This window comes from Ursus arctos, unplaced genomic scaffold (assembly GCF_023065955.2).
Source record: "Ursus arctos isolate Adak ecotype North America unplaced genomic scaffold, UrsArc2.0 scaffold_23, whole genome shotgun sequence".
NCBI lineage: Eukaryota > Metazoa > Chordata > Mammalia > Carnivora > Ursidae > Ursus > Ursus arctos.
The window spans coordinates 44,111,645-44,139,178 of record NW_026622908.1 but is presented as its reverse complement, the minus strand read 5'-3'; the positions used below and the strand labels follow the sequence as shown (position 1 = coordinate 44,139,178).

The 27,534-nt window shown below is 48.0% G+C and overlaps 1 protein-coding gene across 1 annotated transcript in view; it reads left to right on the top strand.

Annotated features, from left to right (window-relative positions):
- TESMIN (testis expressed metallothionein like protein) overlaps positions 1-27,534 on the top strand; it is a 40,026-nt gene that overhangs the window by 8,816 nt on the left and 3,676 nt on the right. Inside the window, exons 5-7 of the mRNA XM_026482997.4 lie at positions 2,764-2,855; positions 22,561-22,663; positions 26,498-26,635. Of these exons, the coding sequence (XP_026338782.4) occupies positions 2,764-2,855; positions 22,561-22,663; positions 26,498-26,635 (333 nt within the window). The remainder of the gene's footprint in view (positions 1-2,763; positions 2,856-22,560; positions 22,664-26,497; positions 26,636-27,534) is intronic.

Sequence of the window (27,534 nt, the reverse complement as noted above, 5' to 3'; positions counted from 1 at the left end):
AGCTGCGTGACTCACATTCCAGGCAGGCAGAACAGCACAACGCAAGGTCAGCCTGCTGTAGAGACAGCAAGGAGGAGGCCAGGGGGATGGAACGGAGTCAGCAAGAGGAAGGTAGAAGGACATGGAAAATGAGGAAGCACAGGGCTGGGGAAGGGCGGGGGCCAGGTGGGTGCAGGGGAAGCTGCCACTGGGATAGTCTCGCAGTGCCGGATGGGGAGAGATGATGGCAGCTCAGACCGGGGGGGGGGGGGCAGGGGGGCAGTGGAGCCGACATAGCCTGTCCGGATCCCCTGCGGGCTAACAAGGGGGCTTGTGATGGGCTGGATGTGGGATGCGAGAGAAAGAGAGGAAGCACGGATGCCCCGAAGGTTTTCGTCCAGGACAAATGGAAAGATGGCGTTTCCATCAAGAGAGCTGGGGGAGTGCACGTTTTGTGAGGAGACTAGGAGTTAGGTCCCCGGTCTCGAAGTATTACGTTGGAGATACCCGAGTGGCGATGGCATGCAGGAGTGGGACTCGCGGGGCTAGAGGTCAGTGTGAGGAAGACCTGGGCTGGAGGGAAGAATTCACCAGGGTGTAGATGGCATTTAAGGCCTTGAGACCAGAGGAGATCTCTGAGGCAGCGGGTGTAAACAGAGTCAGATGTTTGTCGAGTGAGTAAATAAGTATTTCTCAAATGATGTGTTAGCCGGGAGCGGGGGGAGTATAGGTCAGTGCAGGAGATCCTGAGCCGTGATCCTGGGAGTGCCCGAGGCGGCGTCTGCTGGACACTGCACACAAGGCGCCTGCCTTCCTTTCCCCACTGGGTCAGCCCCAACCACAGAGGCAGTGCCCCTTTGGGCCACAGTGTCCTCTCTTTCCACCTCCTCCCCATCTTCTCTTGGCTGTGTTATTCTTATCCCCATGTTGGCTGCCCCTGACTTCTTATCCAGCGTGGAGACCTTGAGGCAATCTCGTTAGCCATGCATTTGCTGCTTCCTTGCCAAACTCCCAATTCTGCAGAGATATTTTTAAAGATTTTTAAGTCATCTCTACACCCAGCATGGGGCTTGAACTCACAATCATGAGATCAAGAGTCACGTGCTCCACCGACTGAGCCAGCCAGGTGCCCCGAAATTCTATATATTTTTAAGCACTTTACTACTCACAGTGTGGTACATGGACTAGGAACCTGGGCATCATCTGGGAACTTGATAGAAATGCAGGATCTCAGGCCCTGCCCCAGACTCACTGACCCAGAATCTTCGTTTTAGCAAGATCCCAGGTGATGTGACTGAGAGGACCGCCTTAGAGTCTATGTCTTTACTCCTAGGTGGCCAGACTTTGCTGAAGAACATCATGGGCTCCGGCATAAAGTTGCTTTAGCTGAACTGCCTATGCCATACTGAAGCCATTTCTTTTTCTCTGCTTTACTTTGGGGCTAAATAAGCAAAGGGGAAAGGGAAATTGTACCCCAGTTTATGCAAAGCATTGCCTCAATCCTGAGAACTGTGAAATCCTTTCTCCAAAAGAATGTAAAACTTTGGACCGCCACTGGGGTCATGGGCCTAACAGGTGTCTGGTTTCAGTAACTTGTGAACACTTCCCTCCTGTAAATTGAGTGAGGAGGGCAGAGCCCCAGACAGAAGAGAGGGGCTCCTGGGGTGAGGCTCCCCAGAGGGACGGGGCTTTGTGGTCAGGGACATGGACCCAGGGTGGCTTCTCAGGGTCTTCAAACCCCACAGGCAGTGATGACACACAATTTAATAAGAGGCAGAAGAGAGAAAATGAATAGAATGAATAAAATGTTTGTTTTTCCAAGCCTGTATTTTTTTAAAAAATAAGTTTTACTTATTTAAGTAGTCTCTATACCCAGTGTGGGGCTCAAACTCACTACCCTGAGATCAAGAGTCACGTGCTCTTCGATTGAGCAGGCCAGGCATTCCCCAAGACTGTACTTTTTATATAAAACTTACTTTTAAATTTGTTTTCAGGGGAGGAAGGGACAAGGATAGGGTATTGACGTGTGATATATACAAATCATCTCGAAACCTAAATTTATGCAATACTTTACATTTCTTCCTTTGCATAAGAAGAGAATGAGGTCATTGCTGACTTCGCTACCCTTTCCTCTTCCTGGGAATATCGTCTGTCAGCCATGCTAACCAGTAGTAGAAAGAAAGCAAAATGAGAGCCGGGGAAGCAAAGGACACAGAGGGGACAGAGGTTGTGACACGGCTTTGGATTTGTTGAAACTGACTACAAATTTTTTTTTTTGACAAGATGAGACACTAATGGTTGACAAGACTTTGGATGTCCAGGGCTCTTATGTTATACCAAGAATGTCATCATAACTAAAGAACAGTTTCAGTGTATAGAAGTTTGTCATTGAATTTCATTCACAATTTGTAGTCATGAAAATGAGAAAGCTGTCCGTTCCAGTGTCCGCAGCCAGCGCCCGACAGCTGTGTGTGTCTGGCCGGGCCCTGCATCCTTACCCCTGCCTCCGGTCCACACAGGCAGGGCTCTCTCCCCCCGGGCACGTATGGCCAGGCAGGTCTGGGACACAATGGACTGGGCTCCCCCACTGCTGTGGAGAAGCCTGGGCCGGAGTCCATTCCAGGGTGAGGGGAACTGTCATGGTGGTGGGGCCTGACGTAAAGTGATTGTGATGTAAACCTCCAGAAGAAAACCAGTCATTTTTGTCTGGACCTAGAGATTGACAGGATGGAACTTTGGAAACATGATCTAATTCAAAATATGCTTGTCTTTGACTTTCTACAGCTTGAAAACGGAGCCTTACCATCGCTAGTCAACGGGTCTACTCTCCCTTCGGGATCCGCTCTTCCAGGACCACCAAAAATAACTTTGGCTGGGTAAGGATTAAAAGCAATCAGTTGTCACTTACTTTAATAGAAGAGTTTAAGAGGCTTTTGGGTACTTTGGTGGTTTATTCTAAGTTATAAAATCAGCTTTACCTGTAACCCTTTGCGACCTCTAGAAACTATATTTTGCATTAAGCAGTGGTACCAACCGTGCGGCTGTGTGTCTGGTTTGTTGATGGAAAGGCTCCCATGTTGTCCACTGTCCCATGTCGGTGTTTCAGGGGCCCGCTGCCATCCAGAGCTCTGTCTTGGTCTCACATCAGTTTAAACTGAGATGCTGTTTTTCGCGGTCAGCCACATAAGTAACAGTGTGGCAGGCACTCAACATTGACGGTGGTCTTAGTGGGCCTTTATGGGCCGCCTCCGCCTGCTGCCGTACCCCTGCTGGGTCAGCCCGCGTTCAGAGACAGGTGCCGAGGCTCATGGTCTCCGTGGGGAGGTGGGCTGCACTTAGCTGGGGACTTGTCTTGCCATTTGAAAGTCACGTCTATAATTGTAACTAATTAAACTAACCAAGTCTGTTGCAACTCCTCGTTAACATTCATGTGCTAACAGTGGATGGGACAGCCCTTTCCGCTCATGGAGCCCTCGAGTTGGTTATGGAGATCAGTCCTTTCCTGCCTCCATGAGTTTGGGGCACACAGTCTACTGTGGTCGGACATCCCCGTCAGGTCAAGTAGTTTGTGACATGTCCACTGTGGCTCTGGTGCCCTCCAGGCTCCTGCATGCTGGTTTGGCGTTGGTGAGTGGGAGGAGGGCTGTCTGGGGGCAGCGTGAAAGGCCAAGCGAACCACTTGGCAGAGCTCGAGGCCTTCCCGTCTGCGTTGCCACTGGAGCGTGTCGGTGGCTCACGTGGTTCGCAGCTGGGTGGTTTTAGCAGTCCGTCTTTTGGTGGTTGTCGCCAGTGCCTCGGCAGATGGTGACTTTCAGTTCATTTAACAGGATCGAGCTGTGTGAAGCCATTCTCCTTGCTTCGTTGTCTCAGGGGTGGGTCAGGGAGGGTGTGCGGTCGCGGCTGTTATACTTGGTCCTATCATCATGGCTCTTCGCACTTCTGGACAAAACAGAAGCCACGTAAGCGACTTCTAGGTCCTGCTGGCACCCCCCCCCCCCCGTCTTTGGTTACACTGCATGACCTACGATGTTACCATCCCGAAGACACTCCCTTTATCTTTCTTGTAATCTGGGAGTAGCTGGCCAGCGGTAGGGCACTACTACGTGCTTTAGTGCACCTGGAGCGGCCAAGGGGACTTGGCACTTCGAACACTTGATTTCGAGTGTGCGCTCTCGGAGTCCCAGTGCGGTCTGAGGAGTCTCTATGACACGGCCGGTCCACGTTCTCGCGGGAGCAGGAGGGAGCTTCTACGGCAGTGTGTCCGTCCACCTTGTCCCCAGGCTCTCCTCAGTTCTCTCAGCCACATGGTTTTCTTTCTTGGACGTAATTGTTGCAGGTCATCAAATACTTTTATAAATGATGTGCCGGGAACAGCGCGAGCTTTGTGTTTGTGCGGTTTTTTCTGCAAAGAATGATTTGATGTCACTCCACTGAAAGAGCCCTGATGGTTTTTATCTCAGCATCCCCAGTACTGCTGGTAATCTGGCGTCTCTACCAGTGTGTGATCCGTGTAAGGGAGCACGCAGAAAACCGTTCGCTGTTGCCTCATCCTGTAGGAGTTCCCGACCGCGACCAATTTGCTCTATCTCCTTACCTCTTTAGATGCTTTTCCTTAGCGTTCCTTTTGACTTCCAGACGATAACAAGGTCAGATTAGGTCCGAAGACGTCAGAAAGGAAGCTCTGTCGGCCCAACGTGGCTCAGACATTTCTAAGCTAGCGTGTGGCATAGACACAGGTCGGCCGGAGCCTCCTGGCCAGTAGTCCTTTGGGGGGTGTTCACCCCACCGTCGTTCTTCAGAGTTGGGTGGTGAACAGGCTAACTTATTAACTAGCGTATCATATTAATGAAAGTGCCCTTCTAGTAAAAATTCATGTCCTGTCACTCTGTAAGATTTCCATCATCTTGTCGTCAGTCAGGTGTTAAAGTGAACTCTCATACGTTGTTGATCCTCTTACTTTGGTAACATACTGAACGTTATAATAAAGAACATTCAAGAGTATGCTTCTCTGAAAATTTTTTCCATAAAGATGAGGTCCTATGTCGTGTAGTGCAGTTTATTTCTCATGCTGTTCTCAGGTGGAATTGTGCAGATCTCTCCTGACACCTTAATTTTCAGATTGGCATGAGAGGGTGGACCGGTGTCCTCAGAGCGGTGGCTTTTTCCCCGGTTTACTTCCCGTCCCTTTCCGCCCCTCGTGCACTGTGCTCACCCCTACAGCACCTTCGCTTATGCCGCTTCCTCAGCTGAAACCCCCTTGTGGTGGATGGCAAGGCTCACAGCCCTAACAGGTGGTGTCGAGTTCTAGCTCCTTCGAAAGCAGTTTAACTTCTTCCAGCTATATTAAACTACCATCTCTGAATTTTATATCATTGACAATCAGTATCAAATAATTTGATAGCTTATTATACAATACCTTCTGTCTTCCAATTTTTCAATCATATATATATATATATATCATGTCCCAAATTATTTGCTGGATTCCTCCTGGACAGGCACTATAAATTTTTACACACATATTTTTTGGTTTTTCCCTGAAGCTCTTATCACAGTCCTCATCACTTGATGATCTCTCAGGAAATGCCTATTGGTACCTTCCTGATACTGGACATTTACTGAACTATACTTTGTCCTTCCACAATCATGGCAGGTGACCCCTGGAATGTCCCCATGTATCCCCACCCCATTTTTTAAAGGGAAGAATTTTGGTTCCGCTGGACAGTTAGTGCCAGGCCACCCTGTGCCCCATTGTAGGGAGAGGTCTGAGAGGCAGAGGGCAAGAGCAGTGAAGGAGGTGTCCAGCAACTCTCTGAACAGCCTATGTCTGCTCCAGGGCACATGGGCCAGGGGGCAATGTAGCCAGATCTGTCACCTCGGGGTGCCTGCGGGGACAGAAAGCTAGGTACAAACGGGAAAAGTAAACTAGATGAACCATAAATTAACATAGCATTCAGTGACATAGTTTGGGGCATTATCTTATAAATGGGAGAATCTCCAGAAGTAAGAGTTAGCAGCTCGTCCATGAGTCGGGTACCATGTGTGTGTGTGTTGGGGGCTGGGGGGGATGTCGCTAAACAGAAGCCTAGACGGTGAGGCTGGGGTGGAGGCTGCGGATGCAAGCATGCCCACGTAGGAGGAACGCACGCCAGGGCGCAGAGAATGATGGGCTGAGCTAGGACTCAGGATGATCCCCGTCCGGACTCCGGGTAGCTGGGTATGTGAGTACGCGGAGTACCGGCAAAGGGGCTTGCCTAGCCCACTGTCTCCAGGGCATTTGTGTCCATTACAACCATGGCACAGATGGCGCGGAGTGCTTCCGCTCTCTGTGTGGCGACAGGAGACTGTTGGCAAATGTTACCTGTGTGCCAAGTACCCCTGAAGTTTCTGTAGGCAGCCCCAGACCAAGCAGTGTCCCTGCGACCTAGCAGAGCCCTGTCACCGTCTCAGCCTTTGTGCACCTGCCCTGCTTTTCACCGTAGCGTAGTAAACGTCTCACAGAACTAGGAATCAGAGTTCCCGCGGCGAGTAGTATTGGAAAGCAGCGCTTGGGAACTCTCCCCGATTTTTAGCCCACAGCTGCCCCTCGTGTGTAGCTCCCAGGACTCGTTTGTCCTCCTCTGATGCCCCTCACGCTGGCTCCTGAGCTAATTCCCGGGAGCAGTGAGGAGGGCGGTCTCCACTGGAAACTTGCTTTGCCATGGCTGGTAGCTCTGCAGCGTGGGCGGCTCTAACACTCTGGAACAATATAACATGATGATTTGCCTTTTAAATTATACTATCTGATAGTGTTCAGATTTGGGAAAACTCAAAAAAGTTTATTAAAGGAGCTATTTGGTGTGAGGGTCTTCACACAACAGGGGTTTAAACAGATCAAGGGAAGAACATCCAGAGGGCTTCTTGGGGAGGGGGCAGCAATTGGGTCCTGCTCTGCACCCCCTGCAGGGCACGCAGGCTGGGATTGGCCAGGCTCATTCCATTGTATTGTAACACGCACACCGCTTCCATTTCGTGATCGGGCACCGATAAATAATACCTGTAACTACCTGGTGCTGAGATTTTCAGTATTTGTTCAGAAACACCAGATGCTTAGCTAATTCTCCTTTTAAAGAGTAACGATCTGAATATTTTCTTTTTTAATCTTTATAGAGTAACTCTTAGTTCATGGGACACAAAGTCTAAAAAGCCATGTAACTGTACCAAATCCCAGTGTCTGAAATTGTAAGTAATCACAAATCCTTCATTATTAAATAGAAATAAGGTTGTTTAGAAGTCAGTAAGCGGCGCAGAGTCCGGACAAGCGTCGGCGGCTAGCAGTGCGCCAGCCAGAGCAGCGACACGCCGTGCCCTCTGCACAAGCCTGGTCCGGGGCTCTGGGGTTCTCTTGACCGACTTGGAGAAGGGCCCCGCCTGCACCGCACGTGGTGTGGCTTCCTTGGGTTTTGGTTTGCATGTCCGTCCCCCGACGGGTGCTAACCGCGGCACCCTGAGACATTCCCAGATCCTAGTTCTTACAAGTTTGGTGGACTGGTTCACTCAATAGTGAATTTTCACAGAAAAATTCTCCCCCAGGGATGCCAGCTCACAGGAGGCTCAGTCAGGGGGTGGTGGGGCAGGCCGTGCAGCAGAGCCGTGGGCGGGGGGCACAGTGTAGCTGACATAGGAGGTGGCCCCCGCCTCCCCTCCTGCCCTGTCGCACGTGGACGTTATTCGTGTCATCTGCCCGGCTCTTAGTTTGCCCAGTGTCTGCCCTGAAGGTCTGCCCAACTTTAAAGTGACACCTTGGAGGGGGCACACATCCTCGTCCTGATGGCTAACACTGTCTCCACGTGGTTTTTCCGTTGCAGAGCTCCTGCTGCAGTCACTGAGAGCTCCACTGATGGGATAGTGACTTGGGGGTACACACGTGGGTACAAATCCAGAAGCCCGAGAAACTTGGGTCACTGAAAAGACAAATTCATTTTTAAAAAGCAATGCTGAAATCTAGGGTTGACTATGTGAAAACATTTGAGCTGTCACTGGTTTAGTCTGTGAATGCGAGCCATCCACCTCTCTGAACGCTGGACACGCCATGAGACCACTAACACGCGGCTCTGGGTGAGGCGGAAGGAAAACAGAGGGGAAAGCCTGGACTGGGTGACCCTGTCGAGCCAGAGTGGCCCGCCCAGATGGAGACGTCCAATGCGGTGGAGGACAAGGTGGTGGCATGTAGAGTGGACAGAACCAGGAGAGGAGCAGGGTCCTGTCCAATGGGGCTGCCAAGCTGCAGTCTTGTTTGGGGACCGGGGAGACCAAATGACCCATGAAGCCTAGAGCAAGTTGTAGACGATCACTGGGGTTGGAGGGAGGTAACCCCTGAGGACTCGGAAGTAAGGTGGGGCTCCAAGAAAGGTTTAACTTATTGACGACCCCATGATGGAAGGCCAAAGAAATAGCTTCCTGCCTAGAAGCAGCTTTCCGGATTAATGGGCGACTGACGCACTAAAGAAAGAATTTGCCGTCCCGGGTGGGCTCGGTCAGCATTGGAACAAAGGAAAAGAAGGTTCAGAGCGTGTCCCCTGCTGTCCAGAGAAAGGAGGCACTGTCTCTGAGGGACATGGGCACCACCTTCTCAGGAAGTGTCGTGCGCTGTGCGCGAGAGGCTTACCGCCCTCACGTCATGCTTGGGGACCCTGCACCTCCAACTCCCGGCTCAGCACGTCCCCGTCTGGCCAGTGACCCAGCTTCCTCAGTAGCTCCGCGCTGGGAAGCCAGGGGCCTTGAGCACTGGGGGCACTGGAAGGGGTGTGATTTCCACCAGAATTCACAAGTGGCATTGGTCAGTCTATCACGGTTTGTTGGATCAGTCAATCCCCGAGAAACCAATGATCTCTGGAAAGACCGTTTCCGGAAAGGCTAAGGAGTGGGTAAATTCACCCACTCCGTGCAGAGCCTGCCGCGAGGTCTCTTGGGGGCAGACTGTGCCGGCGGCACCGTGGCCGTCTCTGCGCGTGTGCCCAGGTGCTCGTGCTGGGGAGCTGGGGCAGGGGCAGGTGTCGGGAGTGGACTCGCCATCCTCGGCTCCGTGAACACGTGCCATGATCACGGGGAAGAGCCTTCAGTTGTCTTTACTCTTTTTCTCCCCACAACTAAGTTGTGTTCTTAAAGCGATAGAACGTAGTTTTTGTCCTGCTTTTTTGGGAGTACCTAGAGGTTAAAGGTCAAGAGGGATTACTATTGATTGGCCATCAATGAAGAGAGAAACACCTTATTGTATTTTTTGAAAATCACAGTGATTCACGCACACGGGTAAAAAATCAATGACTATAGCCAGATTGCAACGGAAAGTCAGCGCCTTGCCCCACCTCTTCCCATTCTCCAGATTCTTCCCCCAGAGTGACTGTTTTATTGATTTTTGTTTTTAGGCTTTCGGTGGTGGGAGGGGGGGAATTATCTACCGCCTTGTCGCTGCGGTAGAGAGAGTTTTCACTCTGCACCCGTGTCCCTCCCTTGCTCTTCCAGACAGAGCTGGAGCCAATCTTGCTAGTTCCTCTCCCAGTTACTCTTGAAACTTTAGATAATGGACTTCAACCTTTTCTTGTGGTTTCATTATCCAGCAAAGGTTGGGAATTATTTTTAAATGATAAAATTAGTCTGTATAAGTAAAACAGAATTGATGTAAACTTAATAAAAAGGTAGATAAGTGTTTTATTATTTTATTGAAAATTTATTATTTAAAAAGTTTTTAAGATTTTTCAAGTTGTTCCCTTCTATCTTTCCACTGCTGCTACATAGGACTTTCTTAATATTTTTTATACATTTTAAACATTGATTTGCTTCATAATTAGTTTCTCAAAGCATTGATTGTGAAAGCCACTTTTGTAACAGGATTTTTTTATATAGGCCGTGACATAGGCTGTGGTATCCCAGTCGTCGGGGCAGTAACTTCGCAGCGTGAAGGCGAGTTGCGCTCAGGGACTGGAGAGGGTCTCCGCCTGGGTCATGAGCATACTCTGAGAGGAGAAACCGGCTTTACGGGTGTGGATGCTTTCCAGGACAGTTTTAATTAGTTCTGAAATATGTTAGTCAACAAATCCAAACAGAGTTTTTAAGTATCCATTCCAATTCAATTCTTGCTGAGATACGGGGTGGGGCTTGTTGGGAGCAGTTGTATTACCCACGTTGTTTTTACCCTAATCACATGTAAATCAAGATTTTAATCATAGATTGGGCAATCTCTAATTTTGATTTCTCAAATGGCCTTCTGTCTCCGACTAGATAGGTTAAGTAATTGTAATGAACTAACCAGAATCCTGCAGCTGGAAGATCAGAGCTGGGTGATCATTTTGTAAGGTCTCTTGTTTCTTACTTGTACTTTAGATTCCTTCTTTTATGTTTAAAACTATTAAATACTTAATTCATATTCAGTAGCTCCTAATTCTAATATTTAAAGTCTTTGCTTGTCTGAATCTGGTGTTTTCATCTCTTGATTTTACACTCATTATGGTTTGTTACCGCATGTATTTTGTGAATTTTTAAAAATTGTAAATTATAATCGCCGGGACTTTGTATATGGGAATTCTGAGGCTGATCGGAGGGCGCACTCCTGCAGAGAAAGTTCGTGTTTGCTTCTGCTTGGCCTTGGTGGCACTTCCAATCTGGACAACTTAAAAGTTCTCCTAAGGTGTTTTTTTAGGACACACAGTAGGAATTCAGATCTCAAACCCAAACGAGTCCCCTGCTCCCAAGCCAGTGCCCAGACAGACGCATTGTCTTGCCTTTCCTTCTGCAGGACGTGTTTTCCTAGGGGGCTTGTTCACTGGGTACAAACCTTCCACTGTTCAGCCTTATGCGTAGCTCCTGGAGCTGACCCCCCACCTGGGTGTGCCCCCGACTTTGGGTTGGTACACGTAAAGCTCTCAGAGCGATGGCCGGCAGATTCTCCGTGCTCGCCACCGCTATGGCTGTTGCTGCCCCGCCTCCTCCGTCCAGCAGCGAAAACCAAAGCCTTTGGTTGTTGGGATGAGCAGATGCCCCAAGACGGCTGCAGGCTTCAGCTTTAGCTTACGCCTCTGAATTTTGGTTTCTCTTTTATTTTTTGGCCTCCCAGGAGTGTCCTTAAATATTTTACAGACTCAAATATGCATCTAAAAAGGTTTTAAATACTTAATACCACTGATTTAAAGTGTTTTAAAGAATTTGTCACGATGGTCAATGAATTAAAAATAAGTTCAGAATACATGTCATCGTAGGTCTTTTCAAACACATCAAGACTCTAAAAATTCTAGGGTACAGTGTGCCTGTGCTCACCTTCTTGTGAAGTCACAGCGTGGGTTACCTGGAAGTATTGAACCGTTGCCGGCCTGCTGGCACCGAAGCAATGTCTGCCTCGAGGGCGGCACGTTTAACACAGTGCTGCTCCTTCGGTGTGTTTCACGGACAAGAGGGGCCACCAAACCTCATGTGCTGGCTGTGGCTGTGGTTTCCGTGGCAACAGTAGGAGTAGACAATGGAAGGGGACAGTACACGTCCACAGAACAAGAACACGTGGACTGCGTACAGTGGTGGTAACAAATCATGGACTTTGAGTGTACTGCCAGAGGTCACTGTCCACACTGACTCGTCAGCCAGCCAGACTTTCTGCCGTTGGAGACTTGGAACCCTGAGGTCTGTCTCCACCGAGTCTGTCGAGTCGGGGAGCCCGAGACCACAGAGGACAGTGCTTTGCGAGCTCTCTTGCTGCTGCCAACTTGAATAGATCAGTTTGGTCCTTTTCGGAGAGGAAAGCAATTTTGCCGAGGGGAAAGTCCACAGAAGTGGTAAGAAAGGGACTGGGAGTTCACGTGGGGACCAAGGTATATGTCCTGACGCAACACATGGGTTTTCAACCCAGACAGCACTCTAACCTGGAGAAAAAGGCACAGAGGGTTGTAATTCTCATGAAGATGAGGACCGTGCAGAAGATCTGATGTCTACTGGGCACTCGGGACACGTGGTTCACAGTGAGCAGTGACTTCTGGTGGACAGAAGTTTTCAATTTAATGCGGTCAAAATTGTCCCTTGTCTTTATTATTACTGCCTTCTTGTTCAAGAAGTCCAGCCATATCCCAAGTCCAAAATCATTGTGCTGTTAGAGTTTGTTCTAAAGTTTTAAAGTTTGCTTTTCTCCTTTGCGGCCTTAATGCACCTGGAATTGATTTTTATGAATAGTGTTAGGTAGGTAATTTCATTTTTCTTTTCTGTATGTACAACTAATTGTCTGGCACCATTTATTGCAAAACACAACTATAGTCCCAGTGATGTGCTGTCAGGGTTTAATGTCTGTGTGTGGGTCTGGTTCTGGGTTCTCCATCCTGCTCCGTGCACAGATCCCACGTCTCAGTTGCAATGATTCGTCTGTGGACTTCCTTCACTATTGTATTTAAACAAGTTGTCTGCAAATAAGGACCATTGACATCTTTCCCCATCTTTATCCTCTTTTCCTTCTTCTTGCCTGATCATGCCAGTGAGGGCCTCTGTCATGTTGGGCACTAAGTAGTTTGTTCCTGGTTTCCTAGTAATACTTCTAGCATTCTCTTGCCCTGCCCTAGATAAGATCCTTGCTTTAGGTTTTTGAGAGATACTCTGTGCTCAGGCGCTGTAGCCCGAAGACTGTGAACTACAGTCATTCCAGGACTCGTGGGGCGGCGTCGGCATTAGTGGGTCAGCTGCCCCGTCAGCTGCTCTGCCATCCTTGGGGGAGCGCTTCCCCAGCTCCCCAGCTTCACCTTCATTCCAGCCACTGAGGAAGAGAAAAGAGGGTACAGGCACACTGCACACTTCCCGCCTCTCGCGGCATAACCAGAAATTGCCCAGAGCACGTCCACTCACGCTCCATTGGCCAGAACCTCGTTCTGTGCTCAGACCAAGCTCAGTGGGAAGCGGGGAAATGTTGTCCTGAGTGGAGCCACCTGAGTGCTCAGCCGAAATTGCCACTGCTCTAGAATCAGGGGAGGGTGGCTACTGCCCAAGGGCTGCTTCTCCACAGCACGCCTGGCTCCGGCCAAGGACGCGTCCTTCCATTTCCTTCTCTTCCTACACAGTCATTCTGTTTGATTCTTATTATAAGTGAGTGGTGAATTTTTTTTATTATGTTATGTTAGACACCATACAGCACATCGTTAGTTTTTGATGGAGTGTTCCACGATTCATCGTTTGCGTGTAACACCCAGTGCTCCATGCAATACGTGCCCTCCTTACTACCCATCACCGGGCTAGCCCATCCCCCACCCCGAGTGGTGAATTTTGTCGAAATCTTTTTCCTGCAGTTATGGAAATGATCACTGTTTTCTTCTTTTAATCTATAATAGGATCTATTACAATAAATTTTCTTTTTCTTTTTTTTTTTTTTTAAAGATTTTATTTATTTATTTGACAGAGAGAGAGACAGCCAGCGAGAGAGGGAACACAAGCAGGGGGAGTGGGAGAGGAAGAAGCAGGCTCATAGCCGAGGAGCCTGACGTGGGGCTCGATCCCATAATGCCGGGATCACGCCCTGAGCCGAAGGCAGACGCTTTAACTGCTGTGCCACCCAGGCGCCCCATATTACAATAAATTTTCTAATGTTAATCCACCCTTGTACGCTAGGGATTGAACCCAAATTGGTCTTGATGCACCGATTCTGCCTTGTTGTGAACACTGTAAGGTCTGGTTCTGGTTTCCTAATACTCGCCTAGGGCTTTGCGTCTTCTCTGGAGGGCGGTAGATCTGCGATTTCCCTTTCTCACATGTCTGAAGTATGGTTGTGGTATCCAAACCAGTGTTTTGTATTGCCTAGGGCAACGCACTCTCAGGCTTCCCTACCCCTCCCCAGCCTCCTCTGTGAAGCCTCTGAGAAAGTGCGGGTAGGGTGGCCCTTTTTATTCTCTGAAGAGTGGTCACCCTCTGCCCGCAAAACCATCGGGGCCGGTGTCTTTGTGGGCTGGAGTGGGAGAGGGGACGGGCTACCTGGTCATTTTCTGTCATTGCTGTCGCTTTTTCTAAATGTTGATTTATTCTGGAGTCTGTGTTGATATTTTGCATTTTTCTTGAAAATCGTTGAATTTTCTAAGTTTTTAAATCTACTTGTATATTCCTATTTATATGTTCTTATGTTGTTTTAAAAATTGTCTCTGCATCCGTAGCTACAGCCTTGTACATTTTCTAAGTTTCTGCTGTTTTTTCCTGTCCCTTTTCTTGTTCTCGATCTTTCCCATGGGAAGTTTGTCTATTTTGTCCATCTTTTCAGGGCATCGGCTTTGCGTTTTCTGGATTTTCTTGCTTAGATTTCTGGTTCCCATCTCAGAGGTGCATTAAGATTTGCTTTTTGCTATTTCCCCTGCACACCTGTTTTATAAAACTCTCTTGTTTTGCTAGCTTTTTGTGCTAAGTGCTTATTTATTTTGTATCCTTTTTACTTTTTAGGAAATGCCTTTAAAGCTTTAGATTAGCCCCCTGAACTGCTTTAACGCACCTACAAGAGTTGGTAGGAGGTGCTCTTGTTGTCACTCACTCACAATATTTTTAAATTGCCGTTGTAATGTTCTCTTCACCCATGAGCTGTTCAGGTCACACTTCACAGTGTCCAGATATGTATGTAGACATATGTTTAAAACTACATTTTAATGGTTAATCTTTTACTTTGATTCCACTGTGGTTAGATAATGTGGTCTACATGGTACCAATGCTGTGAATTTAATGAAGACTTCCTTTATGACTTAATGTTCGATTGATTTTTAAAATATATTAACTGAAACGCATATTGTCTGTGTGTTGGCTGTGTTGACTGTGTATTAGGTCAGGTGTGTTAATTTTGTTGCTTAAATCTGCTAAATGCTCGTTAGATGTTATGTGATTTATCTGTTCTTGATAAAAGTATGTTAAAACCTCCACTGGTTGCGAGTTGCCTACTTTTCCCTCTAATTCCATTTTGGTTGATATGTATTGAGTCTGTAGTAAAGGGCATACAAATTCACGGTTGTTGTGTCTTTTTGGTGAATGCTTCCACCAACGGTTAACTCTACTGTGTATCCTGTTGCTTTTTGCCGTAAGTTCTTTCCTGCTGATGCTCCTGCCGCCCCCATGTCTTCTCCTGGTGGTGTCAGCAGGCGCGCTCCCTCTCATCCCTTGCTGCACACACGTTCTGTGCGGTGGTTTTATTTTAGGTGTGTCCTCTGTAATCTGACTATAGCTGGATTTTAAAAAAAGCAAATCTAGGGGCACCTGGGTGGCACAGCGGTTAAGCGTCTGCCTTCGGCTCAGGGCGTGATCCCGGCGTTGTGGGATCGAGCCCCACATCAGGCTCCTCCGCTGGGAGCCTGCTTCTTCCTCTCCCACTCCCCCTGCTTGTGTTCCCTCTCTCGCTGCCTGTCTCTATCTCTGTCAAATAAATAAATAAAATCTTAAAAAAAAAAAAAAAGCAAATCTAATAACCCACATCTTTCATCCATTTGCATTCTTTTTGTCATTCTTGGTAAATGTGGGCTTATTTGTACTGCCTTATTTTTTTGAGGTTTTAAAATTTATTTAAGTTCTTTTTTTTCTAGTCACATGGCAGCATTCTATACATACTTTGTACACCTTGGTTTTTTCTTTTTGTGGTAAAATATAACAAAAAAGTTACCTTCGTAACCATTTTTAAATGTACAGTTCACTGGATTAATTGCATCCACCAGCCTGTGCAACCATCACCACCATCCATTTCCAGGACTTTCTCATCCCAGATAGAAACTCTGCAGCCAGTCAGTAACTATGAGCCGCTGTCCTTAGCCCCTGGCAGCCTCTGTCCCACTGTCTGTCTCTGGATTCGCCTACTTTAGGGACCTGGTGTAATAAGTAAAACCATACAACACTTGTCCTTTTGTGTCTGGCGTCTTTCACCCGGCATCCGCGGTTTATCTGTGCCATAGCACGTGTCCAAATTTCATTCCTTTTTAAGGCTGAATAACACGCCGTTGTACATATAGACCACGTTTTGTTTAGCCCCTCCTCTGGCAATGGACATATGGGTTGTGTCCACCTTTTGGCAACTGTGACTAATGCTGCTCTGAGCATTGGTGTACAAGCATCTGTTTGAGTCCCTGCTTTCAATTCTTTTGGGTAGATACGCCCAGAAGTGTAATTGCTGGATCATATAGTAAGTTTGGGTTTTAACTTTTTGAGGAACTGCCATACTGTTTTCCACAGTGGCTACACCGTTTTACATTCTCACCAGGAATGCACAATACCGCTTTATTTTGCGTTTTCTGATCATATTTTCTTTGCTTCTTTTTGCCTGATATATGTTTTAGGAAATTAGCACTGATAGCAAAGTGGAGGAAGCTGGAAGTGAGATTTGTTAGGAGGCTATCACAGGACTATGGAAGAGGTGAGAAGGAGCTGAACTAAGGCAGGGACGGTAGCAATTAAGAACGCCACAGAGACTTGAGTTATTTCAGACATAACATTTACCCATTCATTCCACAAATACTTGTGAATGCCTGTGATTTCAGAAATGAGAAAGACTGAGATGAACAAGAAAGTCATGGTCCCTGCCTTCTTGGCACTCACAGTCTAAGGGGCAGATGGACATGAATAAAATAATCATATATATAAAGGTCCAAGTGGAAATGTGGAAAATGTGGCAAAGGAGTGGTAGTGGGTGTGTGTGGGGGGAGGAGGTGACCAAGTGTGAAAGCCAGGGAGGGCTTCCCTAAGGAGAGGTGTTTGGATGAGGAGAGCTAATCAGGTGGAGGTGGATTCGAAAGTGGGTAGCTAAGAATGTTCTAGACAAAGGAAACAGGGGCGCCTGGGTGGCTGAGCGGTTAAGCGTCTGCCTTTGGCTCAGGGCGTGATCCCGGCGTTCTGGGATCGAGCCCCACATCAGGCTCCTCCGCTGGGAGCCTGCTTCTTCCTCTCCCACTTCCCCTGCCTGTGTTCCCTCTCTCGCTGGCTGTCTCTCTCTCTGTCAAATAAATAAATAAATCTTAAAAAAGATAATATTAGACAGAGGAAACAGCACATGAAAAGGCCCTGTGGCAAGAGAGGGAAGGTCAGTGTTCTAGGACCACAAAGGAGGCCAGTGCCACTGGTGTAAAATATATAAAATATATAAAATAATCTAAATGTTTGGTGTGAAGAGATTTATTAGCTGAATCATGTTGCTGCTGAAGAAGGGGACACCGTGCAGTCACTGACGTGGTGTATGAATCTGTGTACATGGGAAGCACTCATAATATTGATAAGTAATAAAAACAAGTTGTTAGGGTGATTCGTGATACTGATAAGTAATAGAAACATATTAAAACGATGTTTGGAATATGATTTTGCTTTTGTTTGTATATAATGTGTAATCAAACGACATGTTTATTTCAGTATGTATAGTTTTAGAGAAAAAGTCTGAAATGTGTTCACCAAATGATCATTTCTAGGGAGTGGAACTCTGAGTGATTGTATTTTTTTTCTTTTTGATTATTTATATCTAAAAACTTTTCTTCAACAAATGTGATTTACTTGTATAAAGGTAAAATTAAAAAAAAAAGACACTTCTGAGCCAGAATTAGTAGACTTGATAACACCTCGGGCATGGGGAAAGAGAAAGGAAACTGTCAGAAGGGACTTGGGATTATGTTAGTGCTGGACACACCACGGATGCAGAGAGGGAGCACGGCTTGAGCAGAGAGGAGTGGGAGAAGATCGCAAGTGAAGGCTGGACACACGGAGCTGGAGGTAGAAATGTCTGACAGGAAGTTGGAAATGTGGTTCTGGAGCATGAGAGTGTAACAGCTGCTGAGACAACCGTGCAGTGAAGAGGGCCTTGCTTCTCCAGTAAGGAGGCTGTTGATGGCCTCTGAGAGCCCATGGGGCAGAGAAGGTCGGAGTGCAGTAGGATAAACGGTGCCTGGGTGACGAGGAAGGATAAGCAGCAGGTGTAGATAACCCTTTCATGATGTCAGTGGAAGAAGAAAGTGAGCACTTAAGGGTAGGAGACAGAATAGGTTTGGTGACAGAGATTTAAAATTCTTCAACATAAATTTTTAAAAAGCAGAGGGGCAAGTATGTAGAACAAGAGAAGAAATGTGCCTGGGCTGGGCCTCGGTGAAAGAGCATAGTTGGGGTATAAAATTCTAGATGGTTGGTTTTCCTCTCAGAGCTTTGAGGATATTGTTTTTACTATTCCCCATTATTTCTAACAAAAAGGAAGCCGTCAGTCTAGATAACCTGTCTTTTCTCTCTGGGGCTTTTAAGATTTTCCTTCTGTCTTTCCTTTTCTTTGTATTCACCTTTTTGGGGTTTCATTAAGTTTCTGAAGTCAGAGGATCTCTGGAACACTCACAGGTATCCTCATTCCACAGCCTCTTCCCTTTTCTCTCTTCTGCCCTGTGGTGCTGGTCCGCCCTATGCTAGCCCCTCGAACTATGCGCCGTGCCTCTTACTCTCTTCTCTGGGTGTTTAGTCTGTCTGTCTGTGATGTGCCTCGATCTAATTTATCTTTCAGTTTATCCTTTCTCACTTTTAATTCAGTTATTCTTATCCAGATAATACACACATAGAGTTTATTTTTATCTTTTTTATTTTTTTATTTTTTAAAAATATTTTATTTATTTGTCAGAGAGAGAGAGAGCACAAGCAGGGGGAGCGGCAGGCAGAGGGAGAAGCAGGCTCCCCCCTGAGCAGGGAGCCCAATGTGGGGGTTGATCCCAGGACCCCGGGATTGTGACCTGAGCTGAAGGCAGACGTTTAACCGACTGAGCCCCCCAGGCGTCCCTATTTTTATATTTTTTAAAGATTTTATTTTGAAGTAATCTCCCTATCTCACATGCGGCTCAGACTCACAATCCCAGAGTCAAGAGTCACAGGCTCCACCAACTGAGCCAGCCGGGTGCCTCGACACACACAGATTTATTTATTTATTTATTTATTTATTTATTTATTTATTTATTTATTTATCTGGAGCAAAAACGTGGTTTTATTAAAGCACAGAGACAGGACCCGTGGACAGAAAGAGCTGCTGCCCACACACAGAGTTTTACAAGCCAAGGAATTACATAAGACTTGAGACAAAGAATGGTAGCTCCCTGACAATTGTTCCCTATTTTCTGATCTCCAGGAATTTTCAACTCTTTGAACAGAATCTTTTAATATTTGTCTCCACATATGTAAATAACATGCCTGCTTTGCTAATTTCTTGGCTTTTCGGTTTTGTCACCATCTCTTGTTTTTGTACCATGGAAGATGAGGGTTTGGCTGTTTCCTCCCCCCGCCCCCACAAGCACACACGCGCACACACACACACACACACACACACACACACATTTCCCACACCCGACATCAGATATATGTGGTTAGATCAGTCATAGTGTTTGTATTTCACAACTAGGAAAGCACTACTCACGGCTGGACCCTGATTAATTTCCTTTCCTGCATGTCTTCATCTTTCCCCTTGAGTTAAGAGTTGGTACTTAGCTTTCTATGCACACGACACTAATTTCACCCTAAACCGCGCTCTGGGTGTATAGCTGTCTTCCCACCATGCTCAGACCTGCTACACACTCGGTCCTGCCGGAGGAAGCCTTTCTCAGAGCCGTTCACCTGCCCCACTCTGGACGGTGCGGCTGCCAGGCCCGATGGACAGCTCTGACCCTGGACTCTCCCTCTGTCCCCACACCCGGGCTTTCTTCTCAAGTTTGAGTCCCTGGTTGCTGGGGCCCATTTGTCTCCTTCACTTGACTCACGCGTCATTTGGTGCGGCACAGCCTCCAGGAGCGTCCCGAGAGAGAGCGCGTGGAGATTGTCTTTCCAGAACCCCCAGCTCTAAACCCGCCAGAGTCTGTCCTCATTCCTAACGATTGTTTTGGATTGGATAGTTGGATTTCCAATTTCAGTTCAACTTCAAATGTTGAATTTTTCTTCAGAATTTTGAAGATCTTGCTGCATTTTCTTCTAGTGTCCAGTGCTGCTGTTGAAATGTTGACATTATTCTTGTTCTTGCTCCTTGTGTGAAACCTGTTTTATTCTTTCTGGAGCCTCATAGGGTCCTCTCTTTGTTCCCAGTGCTCTGGAGCTGACAGTGACGTCTTGCTGTGGAGCTCTCTCACCTCTTGTGCTGGGCTCTGGCAGCCCTTTTACTCTGCCAACACATGCCCTTTCGTTCTGAGAACTGTTTTTAAATTATCTTATGTCCTTCATTTTCAAAATTCTTATCTTTCCAGATCTCTAATTACATACATTTTGGACTTAGAAAATGAATCCTACGTTTTTCTTTCCCCTATTGTTTTTACTTCCCTTTTGGGAGGGGGGGGACAGGGGTCCTAGCTTTCACATTTTCTGTTAAGATAATCCTCTCTGTAATTATTTTTTTATTTTCTGTTTTTTTTAAGTGTCGTTTTCTTGTTTCTTAATCTGTCCAAGGCTGTTGGTACCCCTGCTCCGCCCAGTTTCCTTTCCCTGAACAGTCTGTTTCTTTAGGCCTCTGCCTTTCGTGTCAGAAGGTTTCCTGAAATGTCTGTGGATCTCTGGCTGTCACTCCACTCACACTGAAGAAGGAGGCATAAGATGCCTGGGGACTCTTGGTGGTATGACTCAGCCATCTATTGGGAAGCCTCGCTGTGGGGCTCCTCTCTGTAATCTGTCTTGGGCTGGTCGGCACCCCCAGATAAGGCTTTTCCAACATGGTGCTAGGATTCTAGGGGCCAAGTAGAAGAAACCTGCCAGTCTCAATATTCACCTTTCCTCCTTTGGTTCATTGTGATACCCCTGCCCTCAATTATTTTGCCCCGAAAGTAATTTCAGTCTCTTGCCACAGTGGTGGAGAGGAGGAGGGTGCTGGAAAGGGGAGGAGCCTGGGAGCTCACTCCCTCCTAATTAGAATTTCAACCAGTTCTCTTCTCATCCCACCCTCCCCCACTCCACTTCCAGAGCAGCCTGGAACCACTGAGTCCAAGTCTTCAGAGCTGCTTTCTCGCTCTCTTCCACTGGCGCAGTGTTTAGGGTTCTTCAGTCTGCTGTCCATAACTCTCTCCCCTCTGCTTTCCAGCCTCCGAACCTCTGTCATCGGTTCCTGCTTCTGTCCATCCCAGTGGTCAGGAAGCCTTAGGGGACACTCTCATATTTCGCCCTGTGCTTCAGAGAGGATGTGTCTCCACCCCTTCTCTGAAGTAGATTTGTGGAGAGGTTTCCTTTCAAGGACCCATGCTTTATATGGGGGGAAGGGGGGTGTCTCTGGTGCAACTGCCACCTTTGGTAGCCAGACTTTGGCTTCCTTCTGTCTCCTGCACGAGCAGGCTCTCGGTCACCAGGGACGGGCAGATGCCCCAGGACAACACTCGGCAGCTACCGAACTCTCCCCTTTTGGCTCACAGTTTCTTCTTTATTTCGCCTCTGATAATCTCCTCTACTTTCCTCTTGGCTTGACATGCATTTTACAATATTATTTAAAAGAATTAAAATAATAAATATCAAAAGAATAATGTTTAGGAATTCTTTAACAGTAAGGTTTCTACAGACATCCAGTCTCCCACGTTGCCAGACATGGGCCCTCCTGGCCTCACGCAGCACTGCATGGGAGACAATCCCTGCGACCCCTTGAGACCAGTAGGTTAGATGCCACGACTTCCATTTTATAGCTCAAGACGCTGACTGACACATAACGTCTGTCAGATAACACGGGGGCCCGGTGGCCACGCCGGTATTACACACCTGGATCTGAAGCTCTCTTCAATGACTCATGCTCTCGGGAGGGCGCAGGCGGTCTTCTCCAGTCGCACACGGGAGCTGTGGAGTGGCTGATGAACTCCCGAAACCTCTCTGGGGTACAGGTTATAGGTAAGATGTTGGGAGTCCTTGCCTCAACACGGAATTTTTAAGTGAGTTGAGGACACTGTCTTGTCCCTGCCCATACTGAAACCACGTAAGGCACGGACTCTAAATGCCTCTTCTGTACAGCACGAGAGCACGTGTCTTAATAGGCATAATCGCTGATGGTTCTTCAGGGGAAACCCTTTCTGTCACCAGAATGACCTCCAGAATTCCAGGACACAGTGGACACACTCAGGGAGAGATTCTGCTAAAAAAGCCTCTCTGTAGAATCTGAATTCACAAACAACCCTTTATTATACGAGACTATGACAGCAGTCGTTGGTACGTGGTTCTCGCACCATCCATCTTTTCCTCCACACGCCGACAGGGAGTGGAAGTAAGATCAAACCCAAGCCACGTTCAGCCTCCAGGCCCCGTTAGTTTTCACTCACAGTCAAGGTCTGGCCAAGAAGAGAACTCCCCTTCGGTTGAGTGGGTGGACTGGGACTGCGATGGTTGCTGGTTTCTGCCCGCCACCTGGGGGTGCTCCTGGGAGAGTGTCGGTGGGCACGGGGCGGGGGCAGGAGACGATGGACAGCGATGGGCAGTATTTGAACTAGTTTCTCTTTCTCCTCTGTTGGTCACTGGAGAGCACCATCCCAGGTGTTGTAGTTTTCATAAAAAAGGAGAGCCATCTAGGGGAAAGTCGTGCCGAACTACAGCGTGCTGGCGGGCTCTCTTCCCGTGTGTTGCTAGCGTGGTCTGCTCACTGCGCCGCCCGCGCCTCTGACGCGCTGTGCTCTTACTTCACAGGTACTGCGATTGCTTTGCCAGTGGGGACTTTTGCAACAACTGCAACTGTAATAATTGTTGTAACAATCTACGTCACGAAATCCAACGGTTCAAGGCCATCAAGGTAACAATTTTTCCACTAAATACATGCATTCTGAAAGTGTTTAAAGGTGCTTGAGATATGGGGCACCTGGGTGCCTCAGTCGGTTAAGTGTCTGACTCTTGGTTTCGGCTCAGGTCTCGATCTCAGGGTCATGAGATCGAGTCCTTCATCAGGCTCCGTGCTCAGTGGGGAGTCTGCTTGAGCTTCTCCCTCTCCCTCTGCCCTTTCCCTGCTCATGCTCTCTCTTTTTTTGCTCTCCTCTTTTTTTTTTTTAATTTTAATGTATTATTTGTTTCAGGGACACAGTTCTGTGATTCATCAGTCTTACGTAACACCCAGCACTCACCACACATACCCTCCCCAATGCCCATCAGCCAGCCTCCCCATCCCCCCCGCACCCTCCCCTCCAGCAACCCTCAGTTTGTTTCCTGAGATTAAGAGTTTCTTATGGTTTGTCTCCCTCTCTGGTTTCGTCTTGTTTCATTTTTTCCTCTCTTCCCCTATAGATCCTCTGCCTTGTTTCTTAAATTCTGTATATCAGTGAGATCATATGATAATTGTCTTTCTCTGGTTGACTTATTTCACTTGGCATAATACCCTCTAGTTCCATCCATGTCATTGCAAATGTCAAAATTTCACTTTTTGATGGCTGCGTACTATTCCGTTGTATGTTTATACACCCCACATCTTCTTTATCCATTCATCTGTTGATGGACATCTGAGCGCTTTCCATAGTTTGGCTATTGTGGACATTGCTGCTATAAACATTGGGGTGCAGGTGCCCCTTCGGATCACTACCTTGTATCTTTGGGGTAAATATGCAGTAGTGCAATTGCTGGGCCATAGGGTAGCTATAATTTCAACTTTTTGAGGAATCTCCATACTGTTTTCCAGAGTGGCTGCACCAGCTTGCATTCCCATTTTTCTCTCTCTTTAAAAATAATTTTTTTTTCAAAAAGTGCTTCAGATATTCACAAAACTATCTCCAGAGACTCCCAACCAATTTCAATATTGGGAAAACCCAAAGTGTTGAGGAGTATATGATGAGAAGGACTCTGTTCCTGAAGGTGGAATATTGGCCCTTGACCAGAGCTGTCCGGAGTGTGGCAGCCATGTGGGATGGCTTCAGGGGTGCAGCACTGTCGGAAGGTTCTGATATAAGAACGTGCAAATGTCCACTTTGTCCTGATATGGGGTTGAGAGATTTGGGTCCTATCATGTAGCAGATAAGCCCAAGCATGTAGAGTGCAGTCTGAGAGGTGTCGAAAGCCTGCTAGTCAGAGAACTGGGTGGAGGCTCTGAGCCACGACACGTGTCTAATTTCCGGGTGAGGGGAGAATCTGGACTTTCCTCAAGGGGCCAGCAGCAGCTCCAGCAGCCCCACACTTGCAAAAGGCTACAGGAGCTCGCACTTTTCACCCCTTCCTGCAGGCACGAAACATCATCAGAGGAGGGAAGACAGGTAGGCGTGGGGTTGCCAGCCTGCTCTGGGGGCATATTTGGTGCCCCCAGTTTACAAAAGGAAACCAAGGGCCATCACATGTGGACTTGAGACTGTCAGGCTGTGTTATGGTTGGTCTGTTTTGTTTCTACAATAATTTAATTCCCCTCTTGAATTATAGATAAATCATTCAAAAATATCTTACCCAATTTGATACAGCCAGATCCATGGGACAGAAGAAAATTTGATGCCTCTAAACTTTAGTAGTGTAGCATTTTCTTTAGGCTTAGAGGGTATTGTCTACAATTATAAGCATATAAAGTTTTATTTTGAAAGTGTTGGAATTTTCAAGCATTGCTGGTAGGAACATAAGTCGGTACAACCGCTTGGGGAAATTGTTTGGCAGTAGATTCTGAAGCTGAACCTTTGTAGGTGCTACGCCCCAGCGGTTTCATTCCTAAAAACGGAGACAACAGAAATGAGTGTATGTGTCCACTGCAGACACACACCGCAGCCCCACCCTGGAAACAGCCCTGTGTCCATTGGGGTGGAGTGTTCTCTCGTACAGTGGAATACTACACACCAGTGAAGAAAAAAGCGCGGCCACGGAGCGCTCCTCGCGGATGAGTCTCGAGGGCGTGGTGCTGGTGAAGGCAGCGGGCATCACAGGGCACGCTGCAGGGGCCCACGCGCCGTGGAAGCAGTCGAGGTCAGCACAGTGGTTCCCACCCGGGCATGTTGATGGGGAGGAGTCTGGGGGAGCCTCTGGGGGCTGGACTACCCTCCAACCTGACCTGGGGGGGTTACACCGGGCACACTCCTGCTCCATTCCTCACGCTCCACCCCCGGATGGTGCACTCCCTGTCCCTCACCCTCAGTGAGAATAAGAACATGCACACAGAGCAGCCTTGCTCCAGGCCCGTGCTGTCCGAAGGACCTTCCGCAGCAATGGGAAGTTCTGGTGTCGGGCGGCCCAGGTCCTAGCTGTTAACCTCTGCGGGGAGAGCAAAGCACAGAGGTGCTGCTGTGACTCCTGTGCTGCTCAAATTGCTCGAATCACTTTGTTAATAAAAATATGTATGCATCTGTCTGTCTAGACAGATAGTGGAAGGACAGGTGAAAAGAGTTAAACAAGCCAGGATAAAAAGCTGAGCATGTCGTGCGAGCAGGACACGGCCCGGTGGTTGAGCCTCTGGGCTGGGCGTGAACACGGGGACTGGAGGTCGCATCCGTCACTCGCCGTTTACTACTTCACCTCGCGGCCTCGATTTCTTCATCTGTGAGACAGAAGCAACTGTGGTATTTATTCCCCAAGGCTGCTGTGAGGGTTAAGGGCAAGAGTGCACATAAATCACATGGAACGTGCTTGGAACACGGTCAGCATTTAATACATGTGAGCTGTTAGCAGAGCACCACGACCCCAGCTGTCTCAGGAAAAGCACACGAGACGTGCTGGAAAAGAAATAGGTCACACGGGGGCGCCTGGGTGGCACAGCGGTTAGGCTTCTGCCTTCGGCTCAGGGCGTGATCCCGGCGTTATGGGATCGAGCCCCACATCAGGCTCTTCTGCTATGAGCCTGCTTCTTCCTCTCCCACTCCCCCTGCTTGTGTTCCCTCTCTCGCTGGCTGTCTCTGTCTCTGTCAAATAAATAAATAAAATCTTAAAAAAAAAAAAAAAAGAAATAGGTCACACGGACACAGTCATTTTCTTTGCATCTTTAACATTCAGTTATTTTACAGTAAATATGTATGACTTTGAAACTCAGGGAAAAAAAGCAATGCCTTTCATGGTGTAAAGGAAGTAAAATGAAACAAGAAGGGGACGCACTTTCTGAACTATGGAAGGACACACTGCCTCATGTGGTTCTTCCTATTTTTATTATTTAAATTCAGTTAATTACCATATAGCGTATCACTAGTTTCAGAGGCAGAGGTCAGTGACTATCAGTTGCACATCACACCCCCTGCTCCTCCCATCACGTGCCCCCCTTAATGCCCATCCCCCACTTACCCATCCCCACCCCCTCCCCTCCAGCAACCCTCAGTGTGTTTCCTAGATTAAGAGTCTCTTCTGGTTTGTCTCCCTCTCTGATTTCATCTTATTTTATTTTTCTCTCCCTTCCCCTACGTCCATCTGTTTTGTTTCTTAAATTCCACGTGAGTAACATCATACGGTGTTTGTCTTTCTCTGACTGACTCATTTCTCTTAGCACAGGACCCTCTAGTCCCAGCCACGTCGTTGCACACGGTAAGAGTTTGTCCTTTCGATGGCTGCGTGATACTCCCTGGTGTCCTGCGGCTCTTCCTAAAGCAACAGATGGATTAACATGGCAAACAAACGAGATGCCATTCACTGAACCTAATTTTTACATAATAAGGTGCATTTTGATAGGATTTTGTGTTTTCTGTCCCAGGCATGTCTTGATAGAAACCCAGAAGCTTTCCAACCAAAAATTGGGAAAGGCAAGTTGGGGGATGTGAAGCCTCGCCACAACAAAGGCTGTAACTGCCGGCGCTCGGGCTGCCTCAAGAATTACTGTGAGTGCTATGAGGTGAGCCGCTCCCCAGGCCACGGGGCCCCGTGCGGACCTTGTCCCCAGGCTGGCGCACAGAGACCGGAGCGGACCGCGGGCCTTGCTGCCTGGCAGAGCGCGCCGCGGTGCAGAGCAGTTCCTGGGCCAGAGCGTCTGCCCGATTCTCACGAGCTCACTGGCAGTGGAGGGACTTGCTCTCCCCCTTCGTCTTCCCCCTCTTTTGTTGGTGTTGAAGCAAAGGGAAGGAGAGAGGAAGGAGTCCGCAGGCCCCAGCAGTGAAGCAGCCGGGAAACCCTTCCTTGAAAGGCTCTCCTTCGGTTTGCTTGCGGTCTTTGCGGGGTACCTGTGAATTTTATTTTTAAAAGGTTGTCCCAGATGGTCAGGCTTGAGAAGAGTCCTCATAATTCCGGAGACACACGTTGGAAGCTCTTGAGTAAGCGGCCCAGCCATCCCCCTGCTAGGATTTTGAAAATGCGGTCAAAAGGAGTGCAGAATTAGAGAATTCCAGCAGTGAGTGGCACCCCCCAGCGGAGCAGGTCTCAAATGCACTCACAGTGTCTCTGCCTGCTCTTCCCCACTTTCCAGAGGCTGAGCCTGTGCCAGGCAGCAGCCGGCATGAGGTGCTGATCCCCTGTGGTCTCTAGAGTAGACTAGAAGTCCTGAAAGGCCTCCTGCTCCAAACACCCAGGGGGCAGAGTAAAACATAATAGATACCCTCTGATGAGCATCTCCAAGCTGAAGAGAACAGAGGGACATCCGTAGCAGCTGAGACCAAGTGGGAGCCATGGTTGTTGGCCAGGCCAACGTTCAGACGGCCCCTGTGGCCGGTGTGAGCAAGGGCTTGGGCCCCGGCTTGCCAGGCATGCTGCCTCGTGCCAAGAAGCCAAGTCCACCCACAAGCAAGCAGCAAGGGCCTC